Source organism: Schistocerca piceifrons, chromosome X (assembly GCF_021461385.2).
Source record: "Schistocerca piceifrons isolate TAMUIC-IGC-003096 chromosome X, iqSchPice1.1, whole genome shotgun sequence".
NCBI lineage: Eukaryota > Metazoa > Arthropoda > Insecta > Orthoptera > Acrididae > Schistocerca > Schistocerca piceifrons.
The window spans coordinates 609,620,004-609,640,107 of record NC_060149.1 but is presented as its reverse complement, the minus strand read 5'-3'; the positions used below and the strand labels follow the sequence as shown (position 1 = coordinate 609,640,107).

At 39.4% G+C, this 20,104-nt stretch overlaps 1 protein-coding gene across 1 annotated transcript in view; it reads left to right on the top strand.

The window, feature by feature from the left end:
• The window catches only part of LOC124722547 (bone morphogenetic protein 2), a 54,001-nt gene extending 49,589 nt beyond the window's left edge, over positions 1-4,412 (top strand). The window contains exon 3 of the mRNA XM_047247689.1: positions 1,095-4,412. Coding sequence (XP_047103645.1) covers positions 1,095-1,936 — 842 coding nt within the window. The 3' untranslated portion in view covers positions 1,937-4,412. The remainder of the gene's footprint in view (positions 1-1,094) is intronic.
• Positions 4,413-20,104: the final 15,692 nt, after the last annotated feature.

Below are 20,104 nucleotides of genomic sequence, written 5' to 3'. Positions count from 1 at the left end.
TTGCTTTTCAAACAGCTGAGCAAAACTGAACGTACTCAGACATTACTCTCTTTACTTATTCTGATCAACACTAAACTGACACACAATATTTTTAGTGCAACGCAATCTCACTTTTAATAATCCCTACAAAAGAATGGCCCTGACTAACAATAACCTATACCTTTCACGAATCACTTACCTCACAAAAATCTTCGTTACTCGAGCTACTGCAATACAGCGAGCGCCAATACTGCCAGCTAAATAAAAGATTCTAACTACTTAAGTCACTAACTACTGATAGGCATAGTTAGCAAATGAAAGATTTTGATAAAGAACAAACAATGTATTTACCTTCATAGTGTTCAAAAGTCATAATATATATATCAGTTCATGACATCCAGTCTTACAAATTTACTGTCCCTGATGGACACACGTCCAGATAATCCGCTCTCAACACTCCGCCATCTCTCTCCCCACATCCACGACTGCTGGCGGCTCACCTCCAACTGCACAACACTACAATAGCGAATATTACAACAATGCCAACCAGCCACAGACTGCACACAGCACAGCCAGTGATTTTCAAACAGAGCTGGGGTGACGTTACCAACATAAAAACCTAAACAGCCTACTTACTACCAACATAAAAACCTAAACAGCCTACTCACAACATATGTGTTTCACAGTGTAACACTTCCCTTTTCCGTCAGTCTTCTATATTCTAAGTGATTAACGTGTGAGAGTAGTCCGCAGCTCGTGGTCGTACGGTAGCGTTCTCGCTTCCCGCGCCCGGGTTCGATTCCTGGCGGGGTCAGGGATTTTCTCTGCCTCGTGATGACTGGGTGTTGTGTGATGTCCTTAGGTTAGTTAGGTTTAAGTAGTTCTAAGTTCTAGGGGACTGATGACCATACATGTTAAGTCCCATAGTGCTCAGAGCCATTTGAACCATTTTGTGACCGTAACTGTTCTGTTTCATTCGCCTGAAAAAAAGGTCCTGGTGCACAATCACGTTTCTTTAAAGAGTCTCGAGCTTAGCACGAGCATGACGCCTGGCCAAATTTTGCTACAACCGGTTGTGTGGGCTCTGTTAAGAGAGTGATTTCTGTGTCGGACAGATGGCGGCGACGTGCAACCCCCCGTGCGTCGCTGGCGCCACCAGCGCAGGCGGAGGGTGTCGTCGTCCGAGGCGTGGCTGCAGTTCTCGCTGCCGGAGCGGCACACGGCGGTGGTGTCGCACGCGTCGCTGCACGTGCTGCTGCGGGCCGCGGAGTCGGCCGCCGCCGACGGGCAGCCGGTGACGGTGCGCGCCTACCAGCTGGCGCCGTCGCTGCGCCGCCGCCGCCTGCTCGACGAGCGCCGCGTCCACCTGGCGGCCGACGCGCCTAAGTGGGCCGACTTCGACGTGACGCACGCCGCCGCCTCGTGGCTCGAGGTCGGCGAGAGCGACGCGCGGCTGCAGCTCGAGTGCGCCGGCTGCGCGCAACGCAACCTCACGTTCGGGGTGCTCCGAGACGACGCGCCCGCGCTCCACATCCTCGCCGAAGTCTTCCCCGACGGGGCGTCGGCGCGCCACAAGCGCAACGTCGTCGAGTACGAGAAGGTCAACTTCCGGCAGGTGAAGTGCCGCAAAGAGAAGCCGCGTTGCTGCAGGCACATTATGCCTGTCGTTTTCAAGGACATCGGATTCGAATTCATCCGCCAGCCGCTCACTTTCGATTTGGGCTACTGCAAAGGGAGGTGCCCGCGCGAGTTCAATCCAGTGAACAACCACGCTTTCTTTCAGTCGATTCTCTGGTCGAAAGTGAAACACGATAACAAGTACGGTGTGCCGCGGCCGTGCTGCGCGCCTAAAAGACTCGAACCCTTGGAGATCTTGCACTTGGACGAGCACGATCCTAAGAAACTGAAGCGCGTAGTTTGGGACGATATGAGAGTGATCGAGTGCGCGTGCGCGTGAACGAACCGGCGCTGGCGCCAGCGACTGAAGCTCACACTGCTCTGTGTTGTAGTAGTGATTCTTACCAAAGATTTCATTTTGTGGATACGTTCGTTTGAGGCTCTTTGTTTTCAGAAACGAATTATGTCGATACGGGTTGTAATTTACTATATGTTTTTTTAACAATTTTTGTATCTTACGATAATGTATTAGTTACGAAAAGCGATGTAAATAGTCTGTTAATATTAATGTTATTCTGACAGCTGCAAAATTGTGTCAGTTCAATTAAAAATTACCTATAACTCAATATACTGAATGTGCTTAACTGTGATATTTGCGTAGTAAGCTTTAATGGATCACAATGCAATAGCGACACTATACGTTTACGCGTTAACTGTTTACAAATAATGTTTAAGATGGCCAGGATTTATTATGGTGAACGTTTATACATATCTTGCCATTATTATTTATAAGTTGTAGCGGCGTCTGTAGTGATACTGTATGTCTTCTCTGCACCACCAGTTTCTTTAAAAACGTCTCTAAGTTCCTTTCTCAAATAAAAACCGGTCATCTTCCATACATTCGTATTTAGTAAATTCGTAGTGAAACAATATCTGTGACCATAAAACACAGATACTGCTCAGAACACGAAGTTGTGGACAGAGAGCACATGTCTGAGAAACGGCTGGCAGTGGAATTCTTTATTAGTATGCAGTGCTGTGTATTACTGAATTTGAAAATTTTTACTAGATTTTTGAAGTCATACTGAGCTCATATTCCAAATTATTCTAGTAAAATTTTACAGAAATAATAAAATTGTCAACATAATCCTGTATCATTGCCAAAGCGAAATTTATCCAAGGTTTCTATGAAGCATATTGTGTACACATTGCATAGCTTATCGAAGATTTAAAGTGGCTGCTGATGTGTAGTAAAATTAGTTTAATTCGAGATAATTATGTTAGCAGTAAAAATTAACTAGAGGTATGGCTGGTTTAGACAACGAGTGGTTATGGAATTTTATGTGCAACTGCGTGTCATGTGATCTTCCACAGATATTGTATATTTGCTCGTAGTGCTTCCTAAACGACAGGGAATTGCAAGAAAATTCTCAAAATTTTGGATGGAGCGATAGGCAATATTTTCACTGTTTGATCAGAACTTCAAAACTTTTGCATATACGGTACGAAAACAGTGGGTTTAATATAATTATTCATGCAGTGAAACAGACTTCAAAAGTGTGCATGCTATATCAAGAAAATCCTATCTGTTGGTGGTAAATAATACATTTTTGACTGCACCACAAAATATACGAAAGATCATAGAAACAATTTTTGCATCAGCAAAAACAGGTTATGAACCCCAAAAAAGTTTTTGTTGATCTATGACGATTTATACTTTTTACATAAATTTGAATCATGTTAGTAACAGAATTATGGTCAAATATAGAAAATGTCACCTTATGGCTTTGCTGCACTGCCATTCAGCAACACAGGTCTTGTAGTACAAAAGACAGGTCATCGAAGTTACCCACTGATAGTGGTGTTCATTGAGCTACTGTAGTTCTGTATAAGACTAAGCATCATACCATGGGAGGTACTATTTCTTAATAAAACATGTCTTCAGGAGAACTTGCCCTGAAATACAATAATTATAAAAAAGAATAGGGCAGATGGCACAGTACAATATGTAGAAGACCCAGACTAATTCTTTAAACTTAGATCTCATGCAAGCAACATTTATTTAATGATTTAAACTCTCTTGTGTTCGTGAAATACTACATTACATTCCGGAGAAATACACATATTAATGAACAAGTATTTATAAAGGAATTTAAAATAGGGGTCAGTAAAGTCCTGCTATATTTCCAAAATTTTACAAGTTGTATCTAATGATTTTTCAGTAATATTCACATAATTTCAGGTGTTTTCTCCCAGTTTATTTCAATTATTTCAGTCCTCCACATTAAGGTATTTTTCATTGAATCATTTTTATATACAACAAAAACTGTACATTACTGTTAAGTGATAGTGATAATTTTAAGTATAATGATCTATGTATATTAATAGATATAAGAGATGACAAAAATGATGAATGTGATCAGTAAAGTCCAACATTTTCATAACTTCCACTCTACATTCAGTCAAATATTATTATAACATTTTTACTGAGTAATAACTGTTTTAATGAAAACATGTTTACTGCAGACTGATTTATTTAAAGATGTTCTTTGAAAGAATGCTCGTGTACATCTGTGCACTACGCAAATTAGAAATGTAAGAATTAGTGATGTGGAAGATAATGTGTTATAAGAATTTAATGTAGAAAAGTCCTGTGAAACAGTTTTAGTAATTATATAAATTTATTTAATATGAAGCTGTTAGAAATTGTTGTATAAGCCCGTCAAACTGATGGGAACTGTGAATAAGATATTAAAATGTAATGTGTTTCACAGGACTTTTTAATATAACTTAATGAAAGAAGACTGTTTACTACTTTTTATGATGCACTCTTCTTGCTCTCTCGTAATTTGTGTCGAGTTTAGATGATATATAAATTTTATTCCTCATACTGATATTATATTTATTTTAATAAATTATTGATTGAATGTCTACAAAATATTTCTGCAGTTATTAACTACAGTATCCACCTCTACTATCTATTACAGTACTCACCTTTCCTATCCATTTCCAATTTATGCTTTGCAGTCATGTTGATACATTTAAAACTTTGGAACATATTGTCTGCACAGTGAAGGTATACTCTTCAGAGGTATTTGTAAACTGACAATAAAACTAGAAACAGTTTTTTATTTTCAAAGTGAAATTACATAGCTGAACATGAAAAATAAAAAGTAACTTAAAGTTCATCACTGGGAATTATTTTTGAAAACAGAAATGATACAAAAATTAAATCTTTTTCTGCATAGACAGGGAAGTAGAGAACCAGTGTAAAACCCAGGTTCATTACTTTCCCAGGTGTCTGTCCTCTAGGGTATCAGTCTCCAGATGCTGATAGTTACTGATGATAAGGTCCTTGTCACCACATAAATTGCTGCATGTATTAAACTTGGAGTTTTTTAAAGATCTTATCTGTCCCTATTAGATCAGTTGTCATTAGATCTGACTTGTTAGATTTATGTGTAGAACTGAGCGCTTAATTAATTTATTCAAATATTTCCTATAGCTGTTCTACACTGCAGAAAACAGCAGAATTTCTTCAGAAATACCTTGGGATTTTACTTGTTGCACTGCTGTTGTGATGTGCCACTTGTATGGATGCAAAAAAAGAAGAGATGAAGGCATCTATAAAAACCAATTTTTTGTTGTTTGGCTGGAATAATTTAGTCTATGTTATTGACAAATACACTCTTCATTAGCTTAATACTACTTCTAGGTTTACATCACTGACATAAGATATGAAGTACATTTTTTAAAGCAGAAAATAAATGGCAGATATGTGACTGATAAAAGTTATATATATTGATCTGTGTCGAATATTTGTTTTGGAAACCATTTCCTCTTGTGGACTGATTTTCATCTTGGTTTGCTAAAAACATTATACTTTAATTTATTTTCATGTGTTGTTTATTAAATTGAGAGATACAACTGATAGCTCAGTGCTATATGTGTATCAGTTTTGGTATCTACTTTGTATAGAAGGATAATGTCAGTGAATAATAGATGGAGGGAAATATTTTTGTCTTAAGAACCTTAGCATATAGTACTAAGGGTTGTGGAAGATTTAAAGTATGGTCTTTTTTGTTATTTCAAATGTTATTCTATTTACAGTAGGTTTATTGTTACTTTTAAATCCTTTATTTACACTGTATTGCTTCAGCTGATGAAGATAGAATATCAAAAATTTTATTCTCTTCAATCCATGTGTTCTACACTTCAGCTGTGCCATAACGTTACACATCATGATGGAATTTTCTGCTTACATTCCAAATGTCAGTTCTTCCTGCTTGGAGGATATCATTCAGGCCTCAAGGACATCCCAACTACTCAGTTCCTGTTATGCTGTGTGTCTGGTATTTTATGGAGCTGTTTCATTCTAGTGCAGCTCTCACTTTATTGTTACTCTTCTGTTGTAAATAGTTTCATTAAATCCTTCCTGTCAACTTACACAACTCTGCATTTAAAACCTTGTTGTTCCCACTATGAAATCTCTGACTTAAATATTCCTTTCTTTTCAATTATGCACCTAATATTCCCAAGAGACTGACTTGTTTTTGAAGTGCCACTAAGCATTCCTGCAGTCATCAAAATAATTTTGTCCAGCTGATTACATAGGTTTTGCATGTCAAGGACTGTTGTCTGTACTACTTAAACTGTTTTCTTTGAATCTTCAGGTATTCTTCGACTTCTTCAGTGCTCTACAGCAGACTTCTTCCTGCACCTGAACTTCCTTTCTGAACGAGTATTAATTTGGTGACGGTCAGTACTGAAGTGATGTCAATTTCCTGGTTCCTGGGTCCTAAATATCCTTTACTTCTATTTATGTTTAATCTTTTCTTGTTTTTGTTCTTGTCTTCAGTCTTCCAAGCTAATTTGTCCTATGCAAATATCTGCATAACTGTTGTGTCCTATATCCATTTGCACATGCTTAATGAATTCAGGCCTCATTCTCCTTCTACAAATTTTATTTTCACACTTCCGTTCTTGATGACAACAAGAAGCATTAAGAAAGAAATCAGTAAAAAGCAAATCGATTACCCCTTAATCTTTGAAAAATTGCAGCTCATCCATTCTTGTACAGAAAAAAATAATCCACCTCCACGTTAAGCAGTATACTAAAAACGAAGATACAACAGAGTATAAAATACTAAGTTCTTAAGTGTGCACATTGATGAAAGCTTCAACTGTAAACACCACATAGCAGACATGCTTTAAATTTTTAGATTTTAATGCTTTTGTTCTAAGAATAATTGCCAACTTTGGGAGTATAGAAACAAGTAACTTAAAATGATTTACTTATATTGTCATTAACTGGGATAATATTCTAGGGTAATTCCTTACTTAAGCAAAAAGCATTCGCTATCCAAAATAATGCAATGACAACTGTTAGTGGTATTCACTTACAAGTATCTTACAGTTAACTCTTTAAGCAGCTGTAAATGTTAACCACAGTCTCACAGTACATTTATTAAATAGTGAAATTTGTTATCAACAATACATCTGAGTTTCAGATTAACAGAGATAATCACAGGTACAACAACAGAAGGAAAAATTATCTTTTGGCTCAGAAAGAGGTGAAGTACACAGCTATATAACCGTTTGACAATCTAACCATGCAAATAACATGTCTGACAGATAGCAGAATTATTTTCAAATGTAAAATAATGAGGTTTCTTCTGAACTATTCCTTCTATACAACAAAGCAATTTTTAAAAGAAGTATTTGGTCATTTTTGCAGAAAAAAAACTGTAAATCGCCAGCGTGTACTCTAATTCACGATGTGTCTTAAACTCTTGATCCCTTCTTTTTGTCAAGTTTTGTAATAAATATTTTTGCCACATTGTTTCAGTAACTCCTCTTTTTCATTTGATGTGCCCATCTAACATTCTGCATTGTTCTATAGCACCTTGTCTGAATTGTTTATCTTTTACTTTTCACTTTTGTACAGGGCTACACTCCAGATAACTACCTTCAGAAAAGACTACCTAACATTTACATTCGGTGCTAACATACGTACCTTTTTCAAAAATATTTTTTTTGCCATTGCAAGTCCACACATCATATCCTCTTTACTTCGACCGTCATTAGTTATTTTGATGCCCAAACAGTGAAACTCATCTACTGTGTTCAGAGTATGATTTTCAAATCAAATTCCCTCACCGTTGTCTGATTCAAATCGATTACATTCTGTTCCCTTGTTTTACTTTTGTTCAAGGTCATTTCATAATCTCTTTTCAAGACACTATCCACTTGTTCAGGTATCATTCTAAATTCTTGGTCGCCTCTGACAGAACTACAATGTCTGCAACAAACTTCAAAATTCCCTTTCTATTCCCTGAGATTTAAACCACTTTCCAAATTTCTCCTTGACTTTACTTACTGCTTGCGCAATGTGAATTTGCAATATGTAGTATATTTGACTTAATGTGCAATTGTTTGTAGAGATCCGTGCCCAAATTGCAAGTAGATGTAATTATTGTATTAGATGTCAGTTACAGACTGATTCTGGCTAAAATTAAACCGATTTACTGTCTGTTCTTGATCATTTATCCTCGTATAGCCACATAGCCCTACAATTCTTTATTTCCCATTTTTTTTGTACCAATATTTGTTAAAGTATTGCACCATGCTTGAGAATGGTAGACATAAACTCGCAGAAATGACATGAATATGGAATAAATTAGTACGAAATCAGTAAAGGTACAATGAAAGCAAATGTGTTCATGATTTAAAAAATTAACCCATGTTTCCCGCTTTACGTCACCAGTCACCCACCTCCTGTTAGTAGTCTATCTGGATGCAGCTACTGACTATATATTTCATTATCACTGATGTTTCCCCCATGATTTCCAAACATTGTGGCCACAGATTTTCCAGCAGCATACGTGAGAATAGCACTGCCGGGTGAACAGATTTGGTTGAGGATCTTGGCATACAGTGCATGGAACAAGGGATTTATGTGAATTGTTAGAAACTCACAGAAGCAAAATGAATATGCTACTGATGAATCTGAAATTAATAATCATGTGATGGCCGGCCGCTGTGGCCGAGCGGTTCTAGGCGCTTCAGTCCAGAACCGCGCTGCTGCTACGGTCGCAGGTTCGAATCCTGCCTCGGGCATAGCTGTGTGTGATATCCTTAGGTTAGTTAGGTTTAAGCAGTTCTAAGTCTAGGGGACTGACGACCTCACATGTTAAGTCCCATAGTGCTTAGAGCCATTTGAACCATTTTTGAAACATGTGATGGCACCAAATAATATAACCGAAAACCGGTCACATGTGCTGAATTCGCAACTTAGCTATTCCTTAGCGCTGTAGCATGTGTCCTATCAGCCGATCCCTACTTTTAGTCAAGTTGTGCCATATATTTCTTTTCTCCACGATTCGAATTAGTATGCCTTTATCAGTTATCTGACCTGCTGACACTCTGTTCTGTATTATTCTGTGACACCACAATTAAATTCGCCCTATTCTCTTCTTTTCTGTTTTCTATCGTCGACGTTTGACTTCTGCCTAATGCTCCACAGAACAAGAGTTCATTCAGAAAAGACTTTTTAACAATTCAAGTAATACTAGATTTTATATAAGTTGCCCGTTTTTCAGGAAAACTTTTCACATTGTGATAGCCTGCATCTTATGACCTCCTGGTTTCTCCTATGATCAGCTGTTTTACTGCCCAAATAGCAAAGCTCTTGTACTGTTGTTGGTTTCTTATTTCGTAATGGAATCCACTTATTAACGCTTGATTTATTTCGATTAAACAGCATTAACATTGTCGTTTTTTTCTCATATCATAATCACTTGAAAAGGTTCTATCCATTCTGTGTAGCTGAATTGACTTTTAATTATCTTTACAAATGTTTCGTTAGGTTCCTCGTCGGTACTCCCAGTGGTTCTATTATTGTGCAAAAAACTCGTGCTAGTATTTTGGAGTCATGATGTACTAAACTGTTCGACAGTAGGGGAGAGTGTTGTACGTCAGTACACTTTTCAGGCTCTCGCCTCTGACCAGAAATGTAATATATTTTCATATTCTGTTTTTAAATGATGGCACTCTGTATTTATGTGCTGCAGTCTTTTTCTGAAATTACAAAAACTGCTCTGGAAAATTAAGGTTTTTCGTATGTAACATCTTCCAAGGTACAACATGCTCATTTACCTAGAAGCAAATATTCGACAGATATTTAAAAGCACTGCATTCGATAAAATCTTGTCTGTACTGTAATTAATATTCTGTCTGTTACATTTTTCCTTTACTACAAACCAATAATCAGCAAACGAAATCAAATTTAGAGGATGTGTCATCAAAAATCAGTCACAAGTTATATATATATATTGAAACAGGTGCTATAGGAAATTAACAAAAATTTCCATTTTAAGACAGATAAAACTGTTAGGACAGTAAGGAAAATGTGCTCACATGCAAGTATTATGTGTTCCATGATAGAAAACTTTCTCCTGTTTCGAGGTACAAGGTGGTAAACAACGAACGAAGTATAGCGTAACTGTCCATCAACAATATACACATATCAAAAAACGTTTTGAATCACCTCGGCCGGCCGGAGTGGCCGAGCGATTCTAGGCGCTTCAGTCTGGAACCGCGCGACCGTTACAGTCGCAGGTTCGAATCCTGCCTCGGGCATGGATGTGTGTGATGTCCTTAGGTTAGTTAGTTTTAAGTAGTTCTAAGTTCTAGGTGACTGATGACTTCAGATGTTAAGTCTCATAGTGCTCAGAGACATTTGAACCATTATTTGAATCACCTCGGTTCCGAGGGTTCCGGAACCTCTACAGAAAATTGGAATAGAGATCAATATAAACATCATACCCAAACTTCTTATTGCTCATGAAAATTACACATTGCATGTTGTTCCACCACACGGAGAGACCTTCAGATGTGGTGGTCTAGATTGCTGTACACACCGGTACCTCTGATACCCGGTATCACGTCCTCTTGCGTTGATGCATGCCTGTATTCGTCGTGGCATACTGTCCACAAGTTCATCAAGGCATGTTGGTCCAGATTGTCCCACTCCTCAATGGCGATTCGGCGTAGATCCCTCAGAGTGGTTGATGGGTCACGTCGTCCATAAAGAGCCCTTTTCAATTTATCCCAGGCATGTTCGATAGGGTTCATGTCTAGGGAACATGCTGGCCACTCTAGTCGAGCGATGTCGTTATCCTGAAGGAAGTCATTCACAAGATGTGCACGATGTGGGCGCGAATGGTCGTCCATGAAGACGAATGCCTCGCCAATATGCTGGTTGCCCTATCGGTCGGAGGATGGCATTCACGTACCATACAGCCGTGACGGGGCCTTCCATGACCACCAGCGGCGTACTTCAGCCCCACATAATGCCACCGAAAAACGGCAGGGAACCTCCACCTTGCTGCACTCACTGGACACTGTGTCTGAGGCGTTCAACCTCCAAACACATCTCCAACGGTTGTCTGGTTGAAGGCATATGCGACCCTCATCTGTGAAGAGAAAGTGATCCCAATCCTGAGCAGTCCATTCGGCATGTTGTTGCTTCCATCTGTACCGCGCTGCATGGTGTCGTGGTTGCAAAGATGGTCCTCGCCATGGACATCGGGAGGGAAGTTGCGCATCATGCAGCCTATTGCGCACAGTTTGAGTCGTAACACGACGTCCTGTGGTTGCGCGAAAAGCATTATTCAACATGGTGGCGTTGCTGTCAGGGTTCCTTTGAACCATAATCCGTAGGTAGCGGTCATCCACTGCAGTAGTAGCCCTTGGGCGTCCTGAGCGAGGTATGTCATCGACAGTTCCTGTCTCTCTGTATCTCCTCGATGTCAGAACAAAATAGCTTTGATTCACTCAGAGATGCCTGGACACTTCCCTTGGTGAGAGCTCTTACTGACAGAAAGTATCAATATGAATGCAATCAAACCGCAGTATTGACTGTCTAGGCATTGTTGAACTACAGACATCACGAACCGTGTACATCCTTACTGGTGTAATGACTGGAACTGATCGGCTGTCGAACCCCGTCCGTCTAACAGGCGTTGCTCATGTACGGTTGTTTACATCTTTGGGCGGGTTTAATGACATCTCTGAACAGTCAAAGGAACTGTGTCTACGGTACAATATCCACAGTCAACATCTATCTTCAGGAGTTCTGGGAAACAGGGTGATGCAAAACTTTTTTTGATGTGTGGAAATAGTTCTAAAAATATATAGCATTTTACTCACCATAAAGTTCTGTACCTTAACGTTAGCAATATATTACAATTAGCTTTAACGTATTCTACAGCATTTAAATGTGAGAAGTTAAATATTTACAAATGCTTTGCAAAACATAACTCATATTTAACGATAACAGAAACTGCAGAAAATATCGGAATAGCTTATAGCGATCTCTAGTACGCTTTCCTTCTCATGATTTAAAAACATGAAAGACGCCGTGTGCTTCAAGGTGCAATATCTTCTAGGTTCAATGCTTTCCCCTACTCATACCTGCCTATTTGTCACTGGATTTTTCGGGTTCTTCATGCAATGCGAGGGTGTATAGTATGTGGCAGATGCAGGGTGAGGCACCTAAGATGGGTCACTCCAAATGTATCGAATACGAGTTAACATGTCGAGATGCGGTTTTCGATAAGTTGCAGTGGACACTATAAAAATATTTTGACTTATGAAATAATTTTAACGTTTATTGCACCAACTGTCTTTTTATTGGGACTATATATGTTTTTGTGTACCACAGGAAAGAGCTTTCAAAGAGGTGTTCGACGACATTTTTTCTGTGCAATTTGGTGAAATACTAACATGATAACAACGTTACAGACAACTGTCCCGGAAGTCAGGAGATGAGGTCCCTCAGTGGTCCGTTCTGTTGTTACAAATGCTAGCAAACACATAAATCAGATACGGTTCGTGTGTTTATTATCATGGCACTTACTTTGAGTGCTCAAAAGGAGCAGTGATACATGCTACAAAGGAATTCTAAAAGGAAAATACTAAACGTCGAGTTTTATGTAGAATGGTTCAAATGGCTCTGAGCACTATGGTACTTAACTTCTGAGGTCATCTGTCTCCTAGAACTTAGAACTACTTAAACCTAACTAACCTAAGGACATCACACACATCCATGCCCGAGGCAGGATTCGAACCTGCGACCGTAGCGGTCGCGCGGTTCCAGACTGTAGCACCTAGAACCGCTAGCCCACTCCGGCCGGCTTTTATGTAGACTTGTTCCACCACAGCCTCATGTTAGACGGTATTTCACGCTTCCGGTAATTGTTGGTGTTTCCTTCTAGGGATCTTCGTTGGATTCTCCCCACAGTATAGTTAAATCTGGCGAGCGTCAGAGTGTATTACGGTTCTTTAAAGATCTTTTCAACGATCTTCGAATTTTCTGTTAAAAAGATCTATAATTATCGGTGTGAAACGACCGTCTGTTAGGATGGTATTACATGCACCCACTTACGTCTAGTGTACTGCCTTTCAATAATTTTGGCAGCTTATCTGTTAGGTACCACAAATATTGTGTGTAAGTAGAGTCCTGTGAATAAAACAGGGACCACTTCTGCAATTGTTGAAAACTCCACATCATAGCTTGACGACATGGTTCAGTCTTCTGTCCCTATTCCGTTATTCTATATTCTGTTATCCGTTTCAAGCATGATTTACAAATTTAAATGTTCGCATGCTTTGATCGTTTCAGCGGTAATAAGGTCAGGTTCAGATGGCTTGTTATTTTTCAATTCAGCTACAGTTTTTCGGACCTCTTATTTTAAGGTGGTAGTTTCCTTCTCTACTGGTGTGTTTAAGCGACCAAGTTGTCGATTTTTATCCGTTTACTGCTTGTAGGAGTTCTCAATCGATCAGCACCTAGTTCTATATTAGTTCATCTCTTAGAAACGATGTTTTTGGTTTCAGGGATTCAGTTACTTTCTTTATTTAATTGACAATGCATTTTGTTTCACTACAACCCCGGAAAAATCTCAGTTATCTTACGTGTTTCATTGATATAATTATTTTTGGCCCTTAGGCAACCTCTCTGTGTTATCACTGGCAACTTGCGGTACTGTGGAGTTCCTTGTAATCCTCTCAACTTCAGTACTTTTCTGTTCGCAGTTAGTTATATCGTTACTTTAGTAAGTCATTTATTTTTATTCTTCACTTTATTTGTGTCCTTGACTACTTCCTCAGGTGTTTTAACAAACGTCTACTTTAGCAAATTCCATTTCAATGCAGTTGTCATATTATCTGACTGATCTGTCGAAAGTATTCCCTGGAATCGATTCCCAAAAAATTTCAGTTTCTGCCGTTTGCTTTAAACTTCTTACATTTGAAGATATTCCTCTACATAACAATAATGAGTGGTATTACTACTATTTTTATTCATCATCTGATAATTTTGGAGAGTAATAGGGGGAAGTCACATGGGAGGAAAGATACAGAATTTAGATAAGATTATATGGAAACAATCTTTTGTCTTAATAATGTACAAATATTTCGAAAATATCACATTGTAATGCATATCTTATCACTTCTCGAGTCACACACACACACACACACACACAGACACACACACACACACAAACAACACTGAGTCCACACCACCGAAACCACTTCATACATGCAGTTATTATCATTCTTTGCCAAGCTCGCTTCAACAGCTTTCGGGTGCCTGACTGTTGCATAAAATCAGGAGAGAGAAGCAACAGGAGAAACTCTCTTCATGTGAAAGTCATAGTAAAACATGTCATGTCTATTCTCGAACGATGTGGCGGGCATGAGTTACCATGAATAATTTTTGTGTTCCTCAATTTTATAAAAGCTGTTGGACATTAACACCTTTTCCAACCCCTTCCCGAAACTTGCATTTTCCCAGGACATCAGACCACTCTGTAACAGTCTCTACGCTATGCGCATTGCATGATTAGTGCACACTATTATTTCAGTGTTACAGAACTCTTTAGGCATTCTTAAGACATAGTAGTATTTACTTAGTCATTTGTTAAATAGTTCAATATGTTTTTTTCCAGTGTTAAATGATCATCAAATGAAACTCCTGGAATGTTTATGTAACTTATTTTTTCAATGCTACCTCCCATAATTCTAGGATTTTGTTGGTTCCAGCTTTTTTTCTTGTGTATCTAAAGTCCATCCATGCTGTTTTGTGGGCATCGACCACCATGAAATCGTCTCTCAATCATTATCCTGTTTATTCCTTCGTCACAGAGCTGGAAATCAGATTCGCTGTAACCTTCGATAAAAATTCTAGTATCATTTGTAAACAACACTGACGCTTCTGCTAACAAGTGGTACGGCAAACAGTTAAAAAATGAAGAAGAACTGAGGGGCTAATATAGAGCCTTGAGGCACTCCACAATTAAATTTCTTGTTTCATAAAATTTAACTTTTACTTTAATAACATATTTCTACCACTCGTTGCCACTCAGAGAGGTACACTTGAACTAGGTTTCTTTGTTTTATTTATTTGTTTATTCAACCAATAAGATTTCCTAAGCCATGTACCATAATTATTCGGATCACGATCTTTGGACAGGTCTAGAAGCAGTAAAATTATTTTTAGTCTATAAATTTCATGCTTGCCTCAAGAGGTCAAAGACAATTGTTCAGTACTTTCATTTTTTCTGACATTGTTATAAGCATTAACTATAATTTTATTTTTATTAAAAACGTATGAAGTGTCTTTCTTTTCTTTTAGAAAATCTAGGCAGGAGTGATCTAAAATTTTTCATATTCTGTGTATTAACGTTTTCGTGAAGTGGCATTACTACTGATTTTTTTAGGGTTGTTGGGAATATTCCGGTACTAAATAACAAAATGATACATCAGTTAGCTGAGAAACTTTCACATAATTATATTTACACTTTGGTTTTTAATTATATTTCGTGGTAAGCTGTACAGTGTTTATGAAATATGTTGACAATATATATATGTAGGAACTTCTATAGTTCTTTGTCTTGGTTTTATGTTGAATTTATTGTGCCTTACTTTATTTCTGCCACATTATAATTCATAACTCTCCTGTTGGTGAAGAAGACAACCAGTCACAAATTATTTTTAAAAGCTTTGCTTTAATGCAATAGCCACTTTCAAGCTATCATGCTCATCTTCAGATGACTAAGTTTTCAGTTACATTAACACTCAGTTATATCTGTTGTGAGATCACTGTCTCATAAATTTTTAAATGACATCATAATTGCTTCAGTCTGAACTGTTTATTAAAATTTCCACGATTACAATTTCGAGCTTAGATCATTTTCAGGTGGTTAAAGGTTCCGAAAACATACCAGATGTCGACATTAATAAACTAAATAAAAAGAATGTGATCGTTTACAGCTAAAGTCAGCGTTTGTCACTTCCACCACTGGTATGTAATGGATGGAATTTAAACTGAAGATACTAGATTCGTGGTTACTGCACATGTCAGTAAAGAATACTGTAATGGTGAAAAACAGTCTTCAAATTTCTCAGGAAATTAGGTCAAAGCTTTAGGGTAAGCTGGGTAACATACTAATGTACAAGAAGGTGGAAGTAAAAGTAAGAATGGCATGCCAAGAAGAAAATGCATGGATTAGAAAGGATATAACACAAGGATGTAGAGTTCGCCCCTTCTCGTCAGTTTGTACTTTGAAGAATCAAAGACGAAAATAAAAGAAAGGTTCAGGACTGAAATTAAAATTTAGGGTAAATGAATGTCAATTGTAAGATACGCTGAAGACATTTCTATCCTCAGTGAATGTGAGGAAGAACTGCAGGACCTGTAGAATAGAATGACGAGTCTAATGACTATGTACTACAGACTGAGAGTAAACTGAAGAAAAAAGAAAGCAGTGAGTAGTAGCAGATATGAGATTAGAGGTAAACTTTACATTAAATTGGGAGAACCACGAAGTGAAGGAATTCTGCTAGCTAGGGAACAGTGTAACACATGACGGAGTAGGCAGGGAGCAAATAAAAAGCAGACAAGCACTGGGAAAGGGGGCCTTCCTGAATAAAAGAATCCTATCACCACAAAAATCGGTCTTAATGTGAGGAATGAGTTTCTAAAATGTACTTTGGAGCATATCATTTTATAGAAATGAATCATGGAGTGAGAGATAACTGGAAAAGAAAAGAATCGGAGGGCTTGTGATGTGGTATGTGGAAGGTGGAGAAATGTGGCCAGGGTGGGAAGAGTAGTCACTGACTACTTTTTTCCTTCAACAATTCTGTTGCCTGCTGTGAATCAGTCACACTAGTTCGGATATATACAGTCATTGTTGTCAGTGAATTTGTCGGAGGAAGCTAGTTCTAGTGAGGCACTGAGTCACATAAAGGAAGAATGAAAAGAGTACGAAATATTTAAGCATTTGGCAAAAACTCCTTCTCTGGTAATAGAAAGAACATACAGATTCATGCAAGCACAATTATCACACACATGGTCCCTGTTTCCAGCCATTGTAGCATAACTGTGGATTGGAAATGCATGTGTTGTGAGCAGGAATCTGGGGTGGTATTTGTGGTAAGGAGGTGGCATAGTGAGAGAAGGGGTCAGGATAGCAGGATAGGGATGGGGGAAGGTGTTTTGCTGCTTATGAGAACGGGCAGGGACGTGATGGGGACAGGATAGGGCTGCTAGGTGCAGATTTATGATGCTGTGCTGGGTTTGGGAGGGGGAGGGGGAGAAGTACAGATAAAGGGGGACGGAACAGGAGAGAAGTAGAGAAGGCGAACAGACTGCTGGTTGTGTTGGTGGAACAGAAGGTGTGTATAACGCTGAAGAGGGAGCAGGAAGGTGGTTGGACAGGTGGAGGAGTGGACTAGTGAAGGTTGAGACCAGACAGGTCGTGGGAACGAAGGGTATGTTGTAGGAAGAGTTCCCACCTGCACAGCTCAAAATATTTGGTGTTGGCAGGAAGAACCCAGATCGCACAAGCTGTGAAGCACTCATTGAAGTGGAACACAACGTATTGGGCAGCGTGTTCAGCAACTGGTTTGTCCAGACCGAAATTATCCTCACAACACGTTGCACAGAAGCAGATCTCCCATGCCTTGTCTCTCCAATCACTTACCACCTCCCACATATCCAGCGTATAGCTACAAAGAAGCACACATCTCACAACTCAGTACCACCCAGCATTGAAGACCATTAATCACATTCTCTGCCACGGATCCCACTACCTTTTGTCATGCCCTGATGTGAAAAGTATCTACTCAGTATCCTCCCCATTCCTCCAACAGTGGTATTCCTGTCCCTCTCACGCCTATACAGTATCCTTGTTCATCCCTACACCACGCCTGCTCCTAACCCTCTTACCTCAAGGCTCATATCGCTGCAATAGACCTAGTTGCAAGACCTGTCTCATACATCCTCCCATCACAGCCTATTCCTGTCCTGATATAAGCATCTCCTATCCCATCAAAGGCGAAGCTACCTGTGAAAGCTGCCACGCAATCTACAAACTAAGCCACAGCCACTCTGCATGAATAGCCACTGCCAAACTGTGGCCAAGAGACAGCTAGGCCACCCAGTTGCTGAATATGATGTCCAATATGATGGTCTTCACTTCAGTTATAGGTTCACAGCGTGTGCCATCTGAATCCTTCTGACCAACACTAGCGTTTCTGAAATGCTCGGGTGAGAGCCCCCTACAATACATGACTTAACCTGCGTCCCCATGCACTCAGTCTTCCTTGTCCTAGTCCTCCATCTACCTGACCCCTTCCCTGCTCCCACTGCGGCACTATACACACCTCCTATTCCACCAATGCACCCACCAGTGTTTTCCCTTTCTCTACTTCTCTCCTATCCCCTCTCCTTTTTCTGTCTGTGACCCCCTCTCACCCCCCCCCCCCCCACCCCCACCCTCACCAAGCACAGCATTCCAACTCTGCATTAACAAGCCCTAACCTGTCACCACCATGTTCCTGTACACGAACCTACTGTGATATCCCTCCCCTTGCTGTATCATGCCTCCTACATACCTACACCAGCTACCACCAACCCCAATCGTTGTTCACGTGACATTCAACTCCAGTTGACAATCAGGCCACGGTGGCTGTAGACAATGGTTGTGTCTGTGAGAGTTGTCGTTGTATGAGTGTGTGTTTGCTTTCTGTTTCTGAAGAAGGCCTTTTGGGCAGAAGCTTAAATGTTTAGCGGTATTATCATATAGCCCATTGCAACTCAACTGAGTAGAAGTCGTCTATCCTTTTCTTAACACTGTCGTAATTCCTTTCTGGACTTTCAGTTGTTCAAAGTGTAAACAATGTATTTTGGCTACAAATTTGGTTCACTGTAGTTTCCTTTGGTTTGATGATTTCATCAGAGATCCATTAATGGTGAAATGGTTTCTGACTGAGAAAAGTACCCACACTACTCTTACTCCAGTAAGAGTAAGTTACTTCAATATATCATGCATAGCACTAGAAATCATACTGAGAATTATACCATTTTACATACATAGTTATCATCCGTCTTGCTGTCCATTTGTGGCGATCTTAATTAATTAATGTATATTACTTAAAATCATCTTTTTTTCCTATATTTAGACAAACACAAAAATCCTATTGGGAAGGCGTCTGCTCCAATCGCTTCGTATTGTTTCAGATACTAGAACATCAATAATTCTAGAAAATGCACCCAGAAATCAGAGTAACAAACAGGGCAAACTGTTGCAATGGCACTGGCCACATTATCGCCCTTCGTACGGAAGAGTGCCCACTATGTAAGACTTCAGAAAAATGTGTACAGTTTCTATATATTTTTTTCGTTTTTACTTAAAAAATTTGATGTGATACTTCATGATACACAGATTCAAAATGCGTAAGAGGCAAACCTGTATCAGTTACCATTGTTTGGTGAAAATCAGTTTCCGTTAGAGTGGCCACTTTACACATCATTCCCCTTCCATAAAGGTTGTTGAAAATTAAATAGAATTTTGAGATAAGAAATAAGGTGGTTCCGTGCAGAACCGTCGATGAGAGGAGCAACGGGAAAACAGTGCCAAGAAGAAGTGACAGGATGATGGGATACTGATCAGACATGAAGAAATAACTTCCATGTTATGTGATGCAGCTGAAGAGTTTATTATCCACCCAAACGAAGTTGACACTCGGCGCGTTTGCTAATGGAAGCGATTGTAAATTCATTTCCCATTCGCGGTCGCTCCCAACCGCTCAAAATGGCTCTGAGCACTATGGGACTTAACATCTGAGGTCTTAGAACTACTTAAACCTAACTAACCTAAGGGTATCACAAACATCCATGCCCGAGGCAGGATTCGAACCTGCGACCGTAGCGGTCGCGCGGGTCCAGACTGAAGGGCCTAGAACCGCTCGGCCACACCGGCCGGCGCTCCCAACAGCCATCCCGTCCATAGTCAACTTGGTTTATACTGATAATAAGAAACTGCAAACAGATAATGGAATATATCCAAAAACTAACTGAGGACGTTTGGTGCAAATGCTACTCTGAAATGAAGAGGTTAACACGCTAGAGAAAAATGTGGCGGGTCACATCAAACCA